Raw genomic sequence first — 19,301 nt, forward strand, 5'->3', positions numbered from 1 at the left:
CTGAACCCGAGAGGCGGAGGTTGCGGTGAGCCGAGATCGCGCCATTGCACTCCAGCCTGGGTAACAAGAGCGAAACTCCGTCTCAAAAAAAAAAAAAAAAAAGACTTTACAAACACTACACTTAGGTTACATGAAATTTAAAAAGTATTTTTCTATCTTCAACAAGAAACTAATCTTAGCTTACTGTAACATTTTTATTTTATACCTTTTAGCTTTTTTTTTTGAGACTTTTATAACACTTAAAACACAAACACACTGTACAGCTGTATAATTCTTTTTCTTTCTTGTTTTTATTTTTTTTCTTGAGACAGAATTTTGCTCTCGTCACCCAGGATGGAGTTCAATGGCACAATCTTGGCTCATTACAACCTCCACCTGCTGGGTTCAAGCAATTCTCCTGCCTTAGCCTCCCGAGTAGCTGGCATTACAGGTGTCCACTACCACACTAGGCTAATTCTTGTATTTTTCATAGAGATGGGGTTTTACCATGTCAGCCAGGCTGGTCTCGAACTCCTGATCTCAGGTGATCTGCCGGCCTCAGCTTCCCAAAGTGCTAGGATTATAGACATGAGCCATGGCACTGGGCAATTTTTTTTTTCTTTATATCCTTCCTCTGTAAGGTATTTTCTATTTTCAAAGCTTAAACATTTTTTCCTATTTTAAAACTTTGTTTAAAAACTAAGACACAAACATTAGCCTGAGCCTACAGAGAGTTGAGATCATCAGAATATTCTGATGATTACTGTCTTCTACCTCCACATAGTTTCCTCTTCCACTGGAAGGTATTTGATGACAATAACACACGGAGCTTTTATCTCTGATGATAATAATGCCTCCTTTTGGAATATCTCCTGGAGGATCTGTCCGAGGCTATTTTACGCTAATAATTTATTACAAATAGGACGAGTACACTCTAAAATAACAACAAAAAGTATAGCAAAAACAGCATACTGGTGTGTACCTGTACACCCTGCTACTCAGGAGGCTGAGGTGGGAGGACTGCTTGAGCCCAGGAGTTTAAGGCATGCCTGGGCAACATAGCCAGACACCATCTCTAAAAGAATAAAAAATAAAATGAAGAAAAATATAATATAAAAGTACAGCATAGTAAATGGAAAAACTAGTAACATAGTTGTTGATTATTAAGTACTATATACTATAGATAAACGTATATGCAAAACATTTATATGACTGGCTATGCAGCAGGTTGATTTACAACAGCATTCCTACAAACACATGACTAATGCTTTGTGCTACAGTATTACAATGGCTAGGATGTCACTAGGTGACAGAAATTTTTCAGCTTCATTACAATCTTGTGAGACCACTGCCATAATGCATTCTGTCATTGACTGAAACATCATGCAGAGGGTGAGTATAATTGCCAAGATGTAGAATCTTGGATTTAAAAATAAGTTTATTTTATAGTTGAAGGAACTAAAAGGCTCACAATGACATCAGAAAGATATTGGGAGAGCCAGGATCACATCAGGTCTTTAGGTTTCCAGCCAGTACCTTTTCTACCATAAAACACCATTTTAATTCTGATATTGCCAAATTCCTACAAGAACATAAAACTATTCAATAATTTTGGCCAAATTAAAACTACCTGGAAGAACTTTCACTTTGCCATTCAACAACGGGATCCTCTACCGAAGCATCACTTGTGCCAACAGTTTCATCTTCCTACAACAAAGAGCCAGCAATTAAGATATATGGTTATTACCAGCTAATGTATTTCTAATTTAAAAACCACTACTGTTGTATAGCATTTTTTAAATTCTGCCCTCAAAAAATGTTCTCCTTAAAATGCACATAATTATTGTTCTAAGTATACCTGTAACTCTCAGCTAAGTCTACTAGGCATTTCTAAATTTCTGGCTTCATTATCTTATTGATATAAAACATCTTTTTATGATTTCAAAGACTCGATAGATTTCTTAAGTCCAAATACAACCCTCTTAAATACAATATTAGAAACATTATTTTAAAAATACCTATTATGTCTCTACCAAGTTAATAGAATTACTCCCCATTAAAAAATTTCATTTTTTATGTAAAATTTTAAATACAGTAGAGAATAGATAACCCATGTACACAATCTCCAGTTTAGATAATAATTCACTTCCTATCTTATTTTATCTATACCCTCACCCACTGTCTTATACTCTAGCATTAGTTTGATCCACATCATGACCAAAAAAAAATCACTTTAACCATGAATATTTACTGAGATTAGATTTGTTTTAAAAGTACAACCACAATGCCGTTATTACATTACATTTTAAAGGGAGCATCGGGCCAGGCGCAGACAGATCAGGCCAAGGAGGATAGATCACCTGAGGTCAGGAGTTTGAGACCATTTTGACCAACATGGTGAAACCTGTCTCTACCAAAAATACAAAAATTAGCCGGGCATGGTGGCATGCACCTGTAGTCCCAGCTACTTGGGAGGACGAGACAGGAGAATTCTTTGAACCTGGGAGGTGGAGGCTGCAGTCAGCCGAGATTGCGCCACTGCACTGCAGCCTAGGCAACAGAGCAAGACTGTCTTAAGAGAAAAAAAAGCGTGGGGGGAGCAGCCGTTCCTTAATAGTGATCATTCTTTTAAGATCATGATTTTCATATGGGTGGGGGTGGGGCATGAATGGAGGACATCTTTTATAAGAGTTAGTTTAAGAATTGTGAATGGGGCCAGGCGCAGCACAGTGGCTCACACCTGTAATCCTAACATTTTGGGAGGCTGAGGCGGACAGATCACCTGAGGCCAGGAGTTCGAGACCAGCCTGGCCAACATGATGAAACCCTGGCTCTGCTAAAGATACAAAAATTAGCCAGGTATGGTGGCACATGCCTGTAATCCCAGATACTGGGGAAGCGGAGGCAGGAGAATCTCTTGAACCCGCAAGGCAGGGTTTGCGGTGAGCCGAGTATGCGCCACAGTGCTCCCCAGCCTGGGCGACAGAGCCAGACTGTCTCAAAAAAAAAAAAAAGAATTGGGAATGGCAAGAGAATGAGAGTATCATACCATATATTGTCAATGCATGATTAAACCTTCATTATGCATTTAACAATGAAAGCTGTTAAGAGAACAAAAGGACTGGAGAACAGAAGAACAGGATGAAAAGAATTGCTATACTCTTTATTCATTACCGTGAAAAAGGTAGGTCTGCGAAAAACCAACACTAAATGATCTCCATGTATGGTGAAGTCAATAATAACAAAAAATGTGTATATTATGTCAATCAGACAGCCAACTAGTTCTGAAAATGTGTAACTTATTAAAGCTGTTTATATTCCATCCCTTTCCATTTCTAGGCTGATTTCCTCCTACTCTTTTTTTCACTGTCTCAAAGTTAAACTCTTACTGGCATATTTGATACCCTCATCAAGACAGCATCTGAGGTACAAATCCAAGAAGACAACTAAAGGAATTAAATATGTCCAAATATATCTACTAAATGTATTATTAATGAACAAACCTCTTATAAGAATATCATTAAAATAATTTTCTATTAAAGAAGTGACCCTTAAACCCAAATGGATGATACAAACTGGGGAAAAGATGACTACATCAAATAAATAATAGTATATATCTAACCTCTGAGGAGCTGTCTGAGTCTTCCTGTACACCTGAATTTTGACATGATGCTTGTGAATTATGCTCTATGTTGGACCGTGTTTGGTAAGTATGCTGACGTTTGCGCTGTGTCCTTCGTAAAGAACGCCCACAGCTAGGCTCATAATCATTCTGTAAAAGAGACGAATAATTAACTTTAAAAAAGGAAAAGCTCAGTAAACACACAATAAAGCAAATTAAGTGGGGAGTAGAGGTGAATAGGAAATGAGAATAAATTCCCCAAAAGAAAGCCAACATATAACTATACTTATAATATTTAACCCACTTTCCTCTAATATTGATCACTCCTAAAAAATCTGGGTTGCAAAGTCCCACAGACTTCTCTGTACAATGCAGAGTGATAGTTTAGGCAGCAGCTCCTTGATCCTCAGTTTTGCTAGAGACTGCAACCAGGGCTGTGCCGAAACCACGTTTGGAAACCAGTATGACAATGACATCATTGTCTTGAGCAGGATTCATCACACTGAATATGCAATGGAAGCTGATAAACAAGGTTCAGTCACAGTTGGTCTGAAATTAAAAACCCATGCAGTATTGGCTGCATTGAAAAAGGCACCATTGGAGCTTGCAGTTCATCAGAAAAAAGTTTTCCACGTTGACAACCGTATCAGTATCTCACCTGCAGGGCTTACTGATGATGCTAGACCGTTATGTAATTTTATGTGCCGGGAATGTTTTGATTCCAGATTTGTATCTGATAGACCTCTTCCTGTGTCTTCTCTTGTATCTCTAATTGGAAGCAAGACCCAGATACCAACACAACAATATGGCTGGAGACCATATTGGGCTACTTATTGCTGGGTATGATGTTATGGGCCCTTACATTTTCCAAACCTGGCCATCTGCTGACGATTTTGACTATAGAGCTATGTCCATTGGAGCCCGTTCTCAATCAACTAGTACTTACTTGGAGACACATTATGTCCAAATTTATAGAACACAATTTAAATGAACTGGTTAAACATGGTCTGTGTGCCTTAAGAGAGACAATTCCCGCAGAACAGGACATAACTACAAAAATGTTTCCATTGGAATTGCCGGTAAAAATTGAGATTACAATCTATGATGATGATGGTGATGTGTCTATTCCTGAAAGGTCTTGAGGAAAGGTCACAGAGAAAGACACAAACTGCTCAACCTGCTGATGAACCAGCAGAAAAGGATGATGAACCAATGGAGCATTAAATGATAAGCCAGACTATGTATGTATTATCAAATAAGTAATAACACTGGAAGACACGCTGATGATACCAATTATCAGTAGAATGGTGGTGGAATGGTATGTTTTAGGAATCAGTCCAGATATGAGTTTTTTCTAAGCAACCTCACTAAAATCATATAATGGGGTATGTTTTTCTCTGAGATGTCTATATAATTATTTTCTAGAAAGTATATGTATCTGCACTAATATATGAAGAAAGTAAGTGTCTTTGTGGTTTTAAAGACAACTAAAATAAAATTGTTTCACCTCCTGGAAAAAAAAGTCTGGGTTGCAAGAATTTGCCCATTCGTAATTTACATAAGCAAGACATTTCAGTCATATTTATGTATATATAATGTGTATTTATTTAGTTCTGTTCAAAAATCTAGAAAAAGTTTGTTAAAGTGCTAAGATATATAAGTGAATTTAATCATCTATACTTTTGTTCATTCTAGGTTAACATTGAGGGCTAAACTCTGATCTTTTACTTCTCTTGCTCAAATTTCTATCTAAGAGGTCTTTTGCAGGGGTGGGGAATGAGGGGATGTTCCATGCCTTACAAACCAAGTCTCATCAGAGGGATTTTACTTAAAACTTTATAACGTGTTTTAACTTTCCAATCTAACTCTGGCATAATATCGTACAACAGATAAAGAAGAAAATCAAAATATTTTAACCGCAAATACGTTTCATTGCCATATCTTGAAATAGCCCTGTAAAGCTGTCTTTGTTGGGAAAATCAACATTCTGTAGATCCCTTTCTCTTTCCAGGCCTTTTTCCTGATCCAGGAGAGAATCAACCATGAGTCTGGCACTTTTAGTTAAGTCTGATAAGAAACATTTGCAATCTACTTTCACTGAAAAAAGCTACCTACAGGCTGCTTCTGCATAATGAGAATCTTGGTCTCTAAAACTCCTTAACCCAGACATTTCCTTCTATTGATTCTAGGTCTTCAGACAATACTTAACTCTTTCAACTAGATGCTAGTTAGAAATGTTTTGAATCCGCTTATGACTTGGAACCTCCTCCGTCACACCCCCTCTGCCTTTCTGGACTGAACCAATGTACTGTCTTACATGTACTGACTGATGTCTTATCTCCCTAAATTGTATAAATCCAAGCTATAGCCTGACCATCTTAGGCTTATGTTCTCAGGACAACTTCTTGAGACTGTGTGTCTGGTCACTGGTCACTCATATACGGCTCAGAATAAATCTCTTCAAATATTTTAGAGTTTGACTCTTTTATCAACAGCATTCTTAAGATTCTTAAGAGTTGAAAAGGATCTTTAAAATAAATTTAGTCCACTCTCCACCCCATCACCTCTGAAATACAAAACTAGGCCCAGGAGAGAGTTGAATAAAATAAAAATGAAATAATAAATTTTAGATTACTTCTAACAAGAGAAGGGAAAGGACTCAAAACAATCTTCATACAAAAAGTAACAATTTAATTTTTGGAACTTAAATCTAAACTCTGCTCTTTTTTTCTTCTCCTGCTCAAATTCCCATCTAAAGAGTCTGGATGCCTTAGAAACCATAGTCTCATCAGAGCGGTTTTATTTAACTCTATATAATTGTGGCTGTACTTTTCCAACCTGACTTTGGCATAACATCACATGACAAAAGAAAAAGAAAATCAAAATATTTTAACCCCAAATGTTCCTTGCCATATCTTGAAATAGCCCTGCAAAGTTGTCTCTTGTGGGAGAAAACCTACAATCTGCAGAGAATCCCCTTCAAGAGAAAATCAACTAAGAGTCTTGCACCATTTTAAGTCTAATAACAAACATTTACAACCTGTTTTCTCTGAAGTTTGCTACCTGGAGGCTTCATCTGCATAATAAGAACCTTGGTCTTCACAAACCCTTATCTCAATCCAGACATTCCTTTGTATTCAACCCAGGTCTTTAAATAAAAACACTTTCAGCCAAATTAAATTAGAAAATCTTTGATTGGAAATTGACCTGGAAGCCCCCCACCTCACTTCCAGTTGTCCTACTTTTCTGCACCAAAACAATGTACATTTTATATGTATCGATTGATGTCTTATGTCTCCCTAAATGTATAAAAGTTGTAGCCCAACTATCTTGGGCACAAATTCTCAGATCTCGTAAGGGCTGTGTCCCGGACCACTGGTCACTCATTTTTGGCTCAGAATAAATCTTTTCAAATATTTTAGAGTTTGACTCTTCGTCGAAGGCACCGCCACACACACAAATTCATCCCATGTTTAATTCCTTATATCCCATTAAGGATTAGTTCTACTATTTGTGGACAATAATAGAAGAAAAGAAATTGAGTTGCTATGGATACTTACTTGTGGTTATAACAAGAATTGGCAGTATGCTCATTTAGTTAACAGGTCAAAATAGAGATTTAATTTTTAATGACTAATATTTGAAGTGAAAATTATTTTATTCTAAGCTTTGCAAACATAAAACATTGCTATGGATATTCCATTTAGCTAAGCTTTAACCCTAGAATTAATGTAATTAGGAGCCAACAAGTTTAAAAGTATATGTAGGCCGGGCGCGGTGGCTCAAGCCTGTAATCCCAGCACTTTGGGAGGCCGAGGCGGGTGGATCACCAGGTCAAGAGATCGAGACCATCCTGGTCAACATGGTGAAACCCTGTCTCTACTAAAAAATACAAAACATTAGCTGGGCATGGTGGCGCGTGCCTGTAATCCCAGCTACTGAGGAGGTTGAGGCAGGAGAATTGCCTGAACCCAGGAGGCGGAGGTTGCGGTGAGCCGAGATCGCGCCATTGCACTCCAGCCTGGGTAACAAGAGTGAAGCTCCGTATCAAAATAAATAAATAAATAAATAAATAAAATAAAAGTATATGTAAATGTTTCACATTTTCAACATCAGTAAAAATATCTATAGACCTAAGTACCCTGTCCATTAGTCTCAGCCAAGTCTGATGTTTGTTAACATAAGCTTAATAGGAAAAAAATAAAAAGTCATTGTTCTCAGTCATACAAAATCTCTAAAAAAAAAAAGCTAATCAGAGAACAGCAAATAAACTAACAAAACAATAAAGTTAATTTCTTAACAATAAAAGTTAAGAAAGCAAACATCAAAATGATCTAATATTTGCAGATATCCATTTGATATTTATCTAAATTTCTGTTTATCAATTCTGGAAAAATAAATTAAAATTCAAGGTCCATTATCCAGATTTGTTTAACAACATGAAAATCTTCCTAGAGTCTTCAAATTACCACACTCTACGGAAATTATGGTTAAATTTGGGAACAAAACTATACATTTGATGTACCTAAGATACTGGCAATCCTGCCTTCTCCTCAGCAGTTTCTTTATCTAGTACGTCGCAACGTACAGATCATATTTTGCTCCTAAATAAGTAAGCCAGGAATGGGCCTAGGGTAGGGATCAGCAAACTTTTTCTGCAAAGGACCAGAGTGTAAACATTTTTTGGCTTTGCAAGTCATACAATCTCTGTTACAACTATTCAGTTCTGTCTTACAGCCTGAAAGCAACCATGTACGAGACATAAATAAGTAAATGTGGCTGTGTTCCAATAAAAAAATAACAGAAATAGCAGAACCGGTTTGGCCCATGGGCTATAGTTTGCCAATCTCTGGCCTAGGGTATCTGATCATTTGTTTTACATTCTAATTAGTGATCTGGTAATATACTTAAGGTTCTATCTGACCATATAAAAATGGTATTTTAATACAAATATACCTAAAATAACCACATGTCCCAGATTTTGGGGGACACGCTTCACTTGTAACTTTATTCTTATTAGTAATAATCATACATCTCAATTTGTGGCTCAAAAAGTAGGTTCCCTATATGCAGACACCTATTAAAATAGTCTCCTGATACATAACTGCTGCCTCTAAAAAACCTATTATCTGCAAATATTTGCAAATATTGTATCCCAAAGTACTGTAAAACTATACTTACCCTTTGAGTAGTATAAGATGGCTTTTTCTTCTTTTCAACTGTATAAAGACAGATTTCTATGTCACCTTTTGTAGTTCGACATTCCTCTTGTACCCTAATTACAAGTTAAAGGTCAAAGTAACAGAGAATCATCAAAAATAAAACCAATCATCTAAGAATCAGATAAAAATACTTTTAAACATATAATTTGCCACTTGAATTTTTAGGTGTATAATTCAGTGGCATTAATGACATTCAGAAAATTGTGTACCATTACTGACATTTCCAAACTTTTTCATCACTTCCAATGGTCACTTCTGTGACCATTATGCAGTAATTTCCGATTTTCTACTTCTTCCAAGGCCCTGATAACCCCTAATCTATTGTATGTCTCTATGAATTTGCCTAGTCCCAATATTTCATTTAAGTGGAATCATATACTATTTGTCCTTTTGTCTCTGGCTTCTTTCACTTAGCATAATGTTTATCCATGTTGTAGCAGGTATCGGAACATCATTCTTCTCTGTAGCTGAATGATATGCCATTTTGTACATATACTAGAATTTGTTTATCTATTCATCTGTTGGTGGACAATTAAGTTGTTTTTACCATTTGGTTATTGTGAATAATGCCACATTGAACACTGGGATACAAATATCTTCAAGTCTCTGCTTTCAATTCTGCTTCTAATATTTTGAGTAAATAATTATTTACTCCAAAGACAATTTAATTATGGCTTTTTTTTGTCTTATTACTGCTGCCTTCTTATAGCAGAAAGCAGAAGAAAAGGAGAAACAAAATTAATTTCGCTACTTGTTGGTTGATCTGGTAAAAGGCTTGGTTAGGAAGATACTTGATTAAAATGAATTATACATATTCTCTATAAATGTCTTTTCTAAATTTCTTTCCAGTTGCTGTGGAGTATCTGAAAGTTGTTACTACAGTAAATGTTAGGGTTTACAAATATGAATAGGGATTCTAAGTTTGAAATTAATCCTAATGAAATCCTTTTATCCAATGAAGTCTACCTAAATGACATTTCTAAAGATGCTCTGAACACTAGCATCTAGCAAATAATTGTACTCCCAGACTGCTCCAATGTTAGGGTCCATATATCACTCACATATTTAATTGCATAAGACCTCATGAGTTATTCCTTAATACTATTTGTATTCTTTTCTTCTAATCTAGGCTATAAACACAGAATGGAGATAATGTTTTGCATTTTCAATATTCCCCAAAGCATTCAGCACAAAGCTGAGCAAATTGAAGATAATCATTATTTGTTATGGAATGAACTCATTGGAATAATACGGAAAAACTAATGCATGACTAAACTATATTTTAAAATACCTCATTTACTAGGCTAACATAGTACATTTCAATTTACTTCCTAAGACTAAAGCTTTAAATTTTCTTCTAAATGTTACCTTATTGACTCACCTACTAACCCCATTATTCAGTTCATTGACCACCACTCTTCTGCTCCATGCCATGAGATCTCTTTCAGTGGCCATCTGGCTCCGAGGAGCATTGTTATGCATTTGTCTAACACCTTCAATTTGACTACTATGTCTGCGAAGCGCGATGTTTGGGGAAGACGATATGTCCATGTTTGGACTTCTCAGAGCTAAAACAAGGAAAAGTATCATTGTCTGAGCAAAGGCACCATAGTTTTCCAGATCAGAGCTCTAAATAAAACAGTAGATTCAAAGATAGTAAGAATTGCTATTCCTTTGTTCTACATTTTCTGTACCTCCTTTGTGTTTCTGATATTGTTATAAATAAAGCAGGCACTCAATAAGTGTTTAAAACTTCTATAGTTCTTTTTTTTTTTTTTTGAGACAGAGTCTTACTCTGTTGCCAGGTGCCAGGCTGGAGTGCAGTGGCACGATCTCAGCTCACTGTAACCTCTGCCTCCCAGGTTCAAGCAATTCTCCTGCCTCAGCCTCCCAAGTAGCTGGGACTACAAGCGCGCGCCACCACACCCAGCTAATTTTTGTATTTTTTAGTAGAGATAGGGTTTCACCATGCTGGCCAGGATGGTCTCCGTCTCCTGACCTCGTGAACCGCCCGACTCGGCCTCCCAAAGTGCTGGGATTACAGACGTGAGCCACCATGCACAGCCTATGGTTCTTCTAATTTTTTTCAAAGTAGTTTCACATCTGATATCTACCAAATGCTCACTGAATATAAAAAATGTATTCAACATGATTTGCAAATTCACAAATGTTTATTAGTACTAGTTCAGGAAGCAGCTTTTTGATCTAAATTCTATCTTTGTTCGCTCCATTACAATGTTTCTGGATAAAGCATCAATAAAACTCAAAAATGTTAAGATTCAAAGTGTAAGTAAATATTTTTTTAACATCAAAATTTCATTTATAAGATTGATGAGCAAAGAAAAAAGAAAACAAAGTAACGGAATTTTTATTTTTCTTTTTAATAGTCCAGAAAGGTTCATGTTAGTTTATTTTTCTTTTATTTACAAATAAAACACAAATGGAAACTGAAACATCCAACTGTTAAACATCAGAAAAATTTCAAAACAAATGAATATTACAAATAGAAGTCAGTAGGATCTCTTGATTAATATAATTTCTAATCTATCCACAAAAACCTAGTATTGAAGGTACAACAGAATACTGATTTCGTTAACGGATGTTTAAATCAGGGCTCTGAGAAAGTTTTACGTCTCAGGAATAAAGGGCCTATATATAGATAATTATCAGCCCATTTGTCATCTTGTTCCAGGTTCGGAAAAGCTTGTCTGAGTTAGGTGTTCAAGTGACCCAAATGACCTACTTTAATTTTAACTTTACGAGATATTGAAGAAATCAGGAAATGAGTAAAATACCCTGTGAATCACCACACATTTAAATCACCTTATTCACTTCCATGGAATCTAAAATGCAATGCTACAGAAATAAATGACTCTAGTTACAAATATATAAAAAGAAACAAATCTGAAAAAAAAATCTCATAAGATGACTACATTTAAAAATAAAACTAATAGCTCTTGATACAAGCTAAGACTTATATAAAACTCAGATGCCCTGGCATGTTTAATGTAAAGGAGGAGATACAGGCTGGGTGCGGTGGCTCACGCTTCTAATCCCAGCACTTCGGGAGGCCAAGGCAGGCGTATCACCTGAGGTCAGGAGTTCGAGACCAGCCTGGCCAACATGGTGAAACCCTGTCTCTAAAAAAATAAAAATAAATAAAAAGAAAATACTAAAAATAAATAAATAAAGTTTTTTTTTAAAAAGGAGGAGATACAATAGGATATAATATTCATTTTAAGATAGAGTAATTAAATATACAATAACTTATACTGGTATTAAAATCAAACTGTTATAAAAGTCAATTCAGAAGCTGCATCTGTATTCCCTAAGAGGGCTTCTTGTCTTCAGAGGACTTCTTATTTTCCAGCATTTTTTTTTTTTTAATTCAAGAGAAGAGCATGGCATTCTGCTCTCCTCTCTACAAAAGAGGAATTGGTAGTAATTTCTAAACTTAAACTAGTTTTAATTTTGAAAACTGTATAGGTTGGTTCCCCTACAAAAGGGCTAGATTTACTGTAGTGCTCCTCTTCTTAAAACAAATGCAAATCTGTAATCTTTATTACAGATAAATTACTGAGTAAAAAAAATACAGTGTATTAAACTACATCACCTGTATTTCTCAGGAGACCTTAAGTCATTTTATCCACAAATGACGAGATTATAAGACTTCAATGTATCTGATATCACAGTTGTAAATTAATAAAAATGTTATTTATAAACATAAAATATTTTCCACGCAATTATTTGGTAAAAGTAATATAATTACAGTACATACACTACCCCCTTTACAAGTATAAAAATACTTACCACCATTAACAGAGTATGCTCTATTAACTGGAAAATGTGGAACATCTCCTTCATTAATTAGTCTCAGGTCTTGTTCTCTCTGTAGCTCCCTGATTATTCCATCAAGAATGCTCTCATCTTGCTCATTGGTTTGCTGCCCAATTACCTGTTCTACCACCTCACCATCACCTTAATGAGACCAGATACAAAGCCACAAAATTACTTACATATTAATATACCTTAAACACAGTAAAACAACCTCTCAATTTCTACACAAATGATTAAGAACAGGATTAAACTGGAAATAAAGTATATAACAAATGAAACATATTATTAAACACTTGAAATATTTTTGAGGTACTAGCTTATGTGTCTGACTTAACCAATGTTCCCAAACTAGACATTATTATGAAGACCTTTTCATCTATAAAAATACAATCATGTGCTGCATAATGGCATCTTTGTCAAAGATAAACCACATATACAACGGTAGGCTCATAAGATCATAATGAAGCTGAAAAATTCTTATTTCCTAGTGACATCATAGCCATCATAATGCAATAGTCCTCACATGTTTGTGGTGATGTTGGGATAAACAAACCTACTTCACTGCCAGTTATATAAAAGCATAGCACATACAATTATGCATACTACATAATACTTGGCAATAAATAACTATATTACTGTTTTATGAATGCACTATACTATACTTCGTATCATTCTGAAATGTGCTCCTTCTAATTATTAAAAAAAAAAAATTGCACTGTACAACAGCCTCAAGAAGGTCCTCCAGGAGGTAGTCTAGAAAAAGGTATTGTTATAAGGGATGAAAGCTCCATGTGTTATCGTCCCTGAAGGCCTTCCATTGGGACAAGCAAGATGTGGAGGTAGAAGACAGAGATATTGATGATCCTGACTCTGTGTAGACCTAGGGTAATGTGTTTGTTCCTTAACTTTTAATTAAAAAGTTTAAAATGTAAAACAATAAAAAATTTTTAAATAGAAAAAGCTTATAGAATAAGGATATAAAAATATTTTTATACAGTTGTAAAACATATTTGTGTTTTAAGCTAAGTATTATTACAAAAGAGTCAAAGGCATAAAACAAAAAAAAAAACTAAAAAGTGTTTCAAGTAAGCTGAGGTTAATTTGTTACTGAAGAAAGAAAAATATTGTTTATATACATTTAGCATAGCCTAAGTGCACAGTGTTGATAAAGTGTACAGTAGTGTACATTAATGTTCTAGGCCTTCACATTCAACCACTCACTCACTGAATCACCCACAGCAATTTCCAGTCCTGTAAGCTCCATTCCATGATAAGTGCTTTATACATGTATACCATTCTTTATCTTTTATACCATATTTTTACTGTACCTTTTCTGTCTTGATACGCTCAGCTATAAAAATATGTACTAATGTATTATGATTGTCTATGGTACTCAGTACAGTTACAGGCTGTACAAGTTTGTTACCTAAGAGCAACTAGCTATGCCATATAAGAGTTCTGGGTAAGGTTTAAACAAGTTCAACCACAGATATCTAAAATGCTTTACATCCCTCTTTTGTGAAACTTTCCTTTCTGAAAGAAGTCAAAATGATGATCTTTCAAATACTGTCTTTTGATAACATTTTAGGGTTTTAATGAATACAAAATTATTTTTTATATATACTGAAACTTAATTATTATTTCTGAATGAAAATGTTAAATCTTTTTCTTTCTTAAGTATATCATAGCCCTGGTTTTCATCTTGTCCTCTAGTCAGATTACAGAGTAACCAAGTTATCAGATCTTACAAGAAATATAGTCTGATAAATTAAACTTTCTTATTCATATGTTTTCAAATTTATCTCCCAATTAATTAATAGTCATACCTTTTCTCCTTGGCTAATACATAGGACATCATCACAGCAATTACTGGCACATGTATAATATCATTTATCTACTCTACAACCTTTATGAGCAAGAACATAAAAAGATATGCTATATTTCATTCTATAAGGATCAGCTAAAACCTTAATTCCCTAAGCAAAGGTGAAATTCTACTTGCAAATCAGTAACTTACTAGCTTGTACCTGAAGACAACCTACAAGTACCAAAGTAAGATATGAAGGCATTTTATGTGGGGGTACAGGGCAGTATAAATAATGTTAATATGCAAACCAGAAGAGAACAAGTTGCTTTGATAGAAAATAGATTATGCCAATGTTTTATTCTACTATCTTCCCATCATGTATCCCATTCATATCTGCTTTTCCAGTATCTCCCAAGACTGAGTGCTATTTAAATAGTCACATTCTCTTACCCACCCAATAACTCTTTGCAGTTCAAACATGACAGCTAAATAGCTACCTCCAGTTTGGCGGGGGTGGGGGTGTGGATGGTTTTTATTGAGACAGAGTCTCACTCTGTCGCCCGGTCTGAAGTTCAGTGACATGATCTCAGCTCACCGCAACCTCTGCCTGCCAGGTTTAAGTGGTTCTTGTGCCTCAGCCACCTAAGTAGCTGGGATTACAGGTGTGTACCACCACGCCCAGCTAATTGTTGTTTTTTTTTGTTTTGTTTTGTTTTGTTTTGTTTTGTTTGAGACGGAGTTTCGCTCTTGTTACCCAGGCTGGAGTGCAATGGCGCTATCTCGGCTCACCGCAACCTCCGCGTCCTGGCTTCAAGCAATTCTCCTGCCTCAGCCGCCCGAATAGCTGGGACTACAGGCACGCGCCACCATGCCCAGCGAATTGTATTTTTAGTAGAGACGGGGTTTCACCATGTTGACCAGGATGGTCTCATCTTTTGACCTCGTGATCCACCCGCCTCGGCCTCCCAAAGTGCTGGGATTATAGGCGTGAGCCACCACGCCCAGCCTGTATTTTTAGTAGAGATGGGGTTTCACCATGTTGGCCAGGCTGGTCTTGAATGCCTGACCTCAATCAAGTAATCCACCCGCCTCAGCCTCCAAAAGTGCATTAGCCATTGTGCCTCGGCAGTCTGTGGTTTTTTCAAAGTTTCCTCTTCTTAGTTCAGTTAACTATGGACTCTCAAACTAAAATGCCAATACTATAAGCAATGGAATTCCACCAGTTATAAAAGCTTTTACTACAACTCAATATTATAGAAACCAACAGGTTCATACATATATAAAGTTTTCTAAAGAAATAGGTCAATACGTTCTCTGTTTGAGCTTATATATGCTTGTGTCTGTCCTAACACACTTATTTGTGTCCAGGTGAGATAAACGATGAAAAAGTACTCTGCTAAGGTAAAAAGTTTTATGCAACTGAAAATTAACAGCAATAGAAGATGAAACATATTAATAAGCTACTTCAGAGTTTAGCAGGAGGTATACATCATAGAGAACAGTAGTAATGTATAATATAGTGAAAAATGTTTTAAATTTGCTTTTAGAGAAAACATACCATTAGCCACATATCCCAGCTGTGGTATAAGTTGTTCATCTTTACAATTTTCCCGCCCTGGTACCAGCCGTTGGAATTTTGTAGGATGAGGATTTCCATCAACATCCACCAAAAATGGAGGAGGCATGAGGTGAGGGGCTTGTTGGGTTTGTTCATCCAATACATAGTTATTGGCATCACGAATAAGAGGACGATAGTCCGTGTGGAAGAACATCTGATCTGGAATCTTTATGACAGATTCGTAGTGGGTCAACAGCCACAAGGAATTTATAAGTAAACACTTGTTTTTATTCCTACAGCACACTCATTTTTAAAATCAATTATTGCATACTCTTGTAGTCTTTGCTGCCATATATTCCCTTCAGGTAAAATAGAATGGAATTACCTAGATGGTAACTTTCTTTTCTGCACAAAATCCTATAATCTGCATTAATTTTTAGACTTATATCATATTTCTCCTATTATGATAAGAAGAAGTAAAGCAACAACCAAGTAGATATAATTGGGCATTTTTATTTAAGTTGTAAAAATTATACATATGTTTTTCTTATTTTTATTCAAGTGAAGATAGATGAAGTATAATATACATGGTAAAACGGGTAAATATCAATCACATCAAAGACACTCAAAACTGATATTAATATAATTATTGAGCTGCCTCAATGCTTGAGTTCTCTTCCAACTCTAAGAGTCTGTAATGTTTCTCAAATTCACAGCTAATAAAATATAAAGAACCTATTAAGTTAGCTCCCAAAGCATTTTAACAGGATCAATAATAAGCAAAATAGTAAAATAGCCACCTAAGAATATAAACATATTCAGTCACCAGAGGTTTATTCCCAACTCATGAGAAGTAGAAAATGCAATGTATTAGAATTACTCTCCTATTATACCTGGAAGGCAGTAGAGAATATGTTCAAAGCAAAAGGATTTTCTAAGAAATTTTTATATCTTCATCACCCTATAACTCATCTCAATCGTGATCTGTACTGCCAAGCCTAATGTTCCAGCAGTGCAGATCACAACTGAGAAACTTTACTAAGAAAGACAATTTTCTTTTATTTCTTATCTATTAACACATAACAACCCTTATTAACTGGAAGGCTTTAAACAAAATTTGTGAATGATACATTCCTAAATTACACTCTACAGCAAAATTTAAATATGCTAACCTTTTCATAATATTTACTGCATCCAAAACCAAAAAGCAGCAAATGTCCATGAGAATCTGTGCAGGCAAAATGGTTTCCATCTGGTGAAAACTTACAATCAAACACCGCACCATGGCCTTGGCCTTCAATCTGAAATTCAGAGGAGTCTCATGTAATCTTAAGAGCAATTTTCAAATAATCAATAGGTGATAACTTCTCCTTGCTAATACCATGGATTCATTCTGTGATGCACCAGCATTCCAAAGTACTCTCTGGCTTCTGCAGCCAGAACCCTACTGAAACAGTAAATCTCTGAAAGAAATTAGGGAGAGTCAAATTGCAATGGATGAAATCAATCGTTGCTAGCAATGACATACCTCTTGAAATACTAAATGAGTGACTGTAAAGATTAAAAAAGAACTAAATACAACCAAAATGACAAAGGTACTACCTCAGCAAACTCAAGATATTATCTTCAAATCTTAAGTTATAATGCAATAAAGCCTTAAAATAACCATCCTAAAATTAAAGCACACAATCAATTTTACTAACAAAAGAGAGAGGACCTGTCTTTGTTTTCGGTCTATATAAAGCCTATAAAAGTAAGCTCCAAGGCCAACCAACAATTTAGAAATGTTTAGTCAGAATTATTCTTAAGAGGATATGAGTATTCCCATCACCATAGAAAGGTGTTTTGAGAGAAGAGATAGCTCATCAGATTTTTTCATGGCTTGTATTAAATGTATCTTAAGAGTATCCATATCTCCAGTCCATGTTTGCCAAACAACTTTCTGATTACTAAATCGCATGATGTTTACCAGAGGCAGATAGAAGTATTACAGTCACTTCTATAATTCGTAAATCAGAATTACATTTTAAACATCAATCTTTTTGTGATTTTGGCTAGCTAGGTGTTAACTCTAAATTTGAATATCTGTAGTTTAGAGCTGGGGAACAGAATTTGGAAAATGCTAACACCTAGGAATAGTCATCCTGAAAAGCTCAACTGGCCTTACTCAGTTCTTGAGTTATTCTCTGAATTATTTTACCAATTTAAACACAGATGACAAGAGGTTCCTCTGCACTAGGTATACTTTAATTACCAAGTTGTTACATAAGAAAAGTTGGTTCTAATGTGAACTAGATACAGGTTTCTCTTACCATGTTAAAGTAATTCCGAATTTTGGTTCCCCGGTCAAGGTCCCAAATAAAAATGTTCCCATCATGACCTGCTGAAAGTATGATCCTTTGATCAAATGGATGTGCTTCCAGAACGAATACTTCATCATCATGTCCCTACAATAAAAATCAGTATTAAAAATAAAAAGCAACAACAAATGTCTGGTTTACTTGGTAAAAAGGTCTTCTGTGTGCTATCTGTCTGGTTCAAATTAATTCACGCAGAAAAATTTAACAGCATTTACTATATGGATACAAGAAGAGTATAGTTCAGTTACTGTTCCTTATAAACTGCTTTTATCAAGAATTCAATAAACAGAAGACCCAGAACTATTTTTAAAATAAAGATAATCTAAACTATTACAGCTCATTAACCAGGCCCCTGAAGTAGAATTTAGGACTAGCCTAATTAAAAGGTCACAGAAAATATGACAAACAGAATCTTTCATTAACACCCAATTCTGACACAGTGATAAATACAAACTTTCATTGTTCTTCATCCAAGACTCTATTCTCTATTACTGGTATGCAAACTGTATTTTAGTAGGCCCCATGATACACTCAAAAGATAAAGCACAGTGGCTCTGCTCTATATCTACTTCATATTTGGGAGTACCATTTAAGATGTTATCTGAAAGATACATTTGCTGCTAAAAAGAAGCTTGAAAACCAATGGTTTATGTTATAGTTTATGTAACACAGAACATGTTTATGCATGTTATATGTTTATATTCCTCATAAAGAAAAAGTTTACAGACATCTGCTTTAAGATCATTGTTGATTTTCCTTGGACTTAACTCCTGTCTACAGAATATATGATTAGGAACAGGCTCCAAGTCTTAGAAAAGCATAGAGAACAACCTGAAGCTGCACTTACCTTAGGAGCACACTGTCACATTATATATCAGGAGTGTCTAAAAAAAAGATCGTATCTTGCAAACCTCAA

General features: G+C 35.4%; 1 protein-coding gene and 1 pseudogene across 4 annotated transcripts in view; one reads left to right on the forward strand and one right to left on the reverse strand.

Moving 5' to 3' along the window:
- The window catches only part of BRWD3 (bromodomain and WD repeat domain containing 3), a 127,855-nt gene that overhangs the window by 35,026 nt on the left and 73,528 nt on the right, over window positions 1-19,301 (reverse strand). For all 4 annotated transcript variants that reach the window (XM_032251379.1, XM_032251378.1, XM_032251382.1 and 1 more), the window contains 8 exons: window positions 18,338-18,472; window positions 17,198-17,326; window positions 16,026-16,251; window positions 12,634-12,801; window positions 10,205-10,391; window positions 8,783-8,876; window positions 3,602-3,751; window positions 1,610-1,686 (listed from right to left, as the gene is read on the reverse strand). In XM_032251379.1, coding sequence (XP_032107270.1) covers window positions 1,610-1,686; window positions 3,602-3,751; window positions 8,783-8,876; window positions 10,205-10,391; window positions 12,634-12,801; window positions 16,026-16,251; window positions 17,198-17,326; window positions 18,338-18,472 — 1,166 coding nt within the window. The remainder of the gene's footprint in view (window positions 1-1,609; window positions 1,687-3,601; window positions 3,752-8,782; window positions 8,877-10,204; window positions 10,392-12,633; window positions 12,802-16,025; window positions 16,252-17,197; window positions 17,327-18,337; window positions 18,473-19,301) is intronic.
- Window positions 3,936-4,831, forward strand: LOC116532276 (annotated as a pseudogene).

This window comes from Sapajus apella, unplaced genomic scaffold (assembly GCF_009761245.1).
Source record: "Sapajus apella isolate SASKATOON/1434 unplaced genomic scaffold, GSC_monkey_1.0 scaffold75, whole genome shotgun sequence".
Lineage (NCBI taxonomy): Eukaryota > Metazoa > Chordata > Mammalia > Primates > Cebidae > Sapajus > Sapajus apella.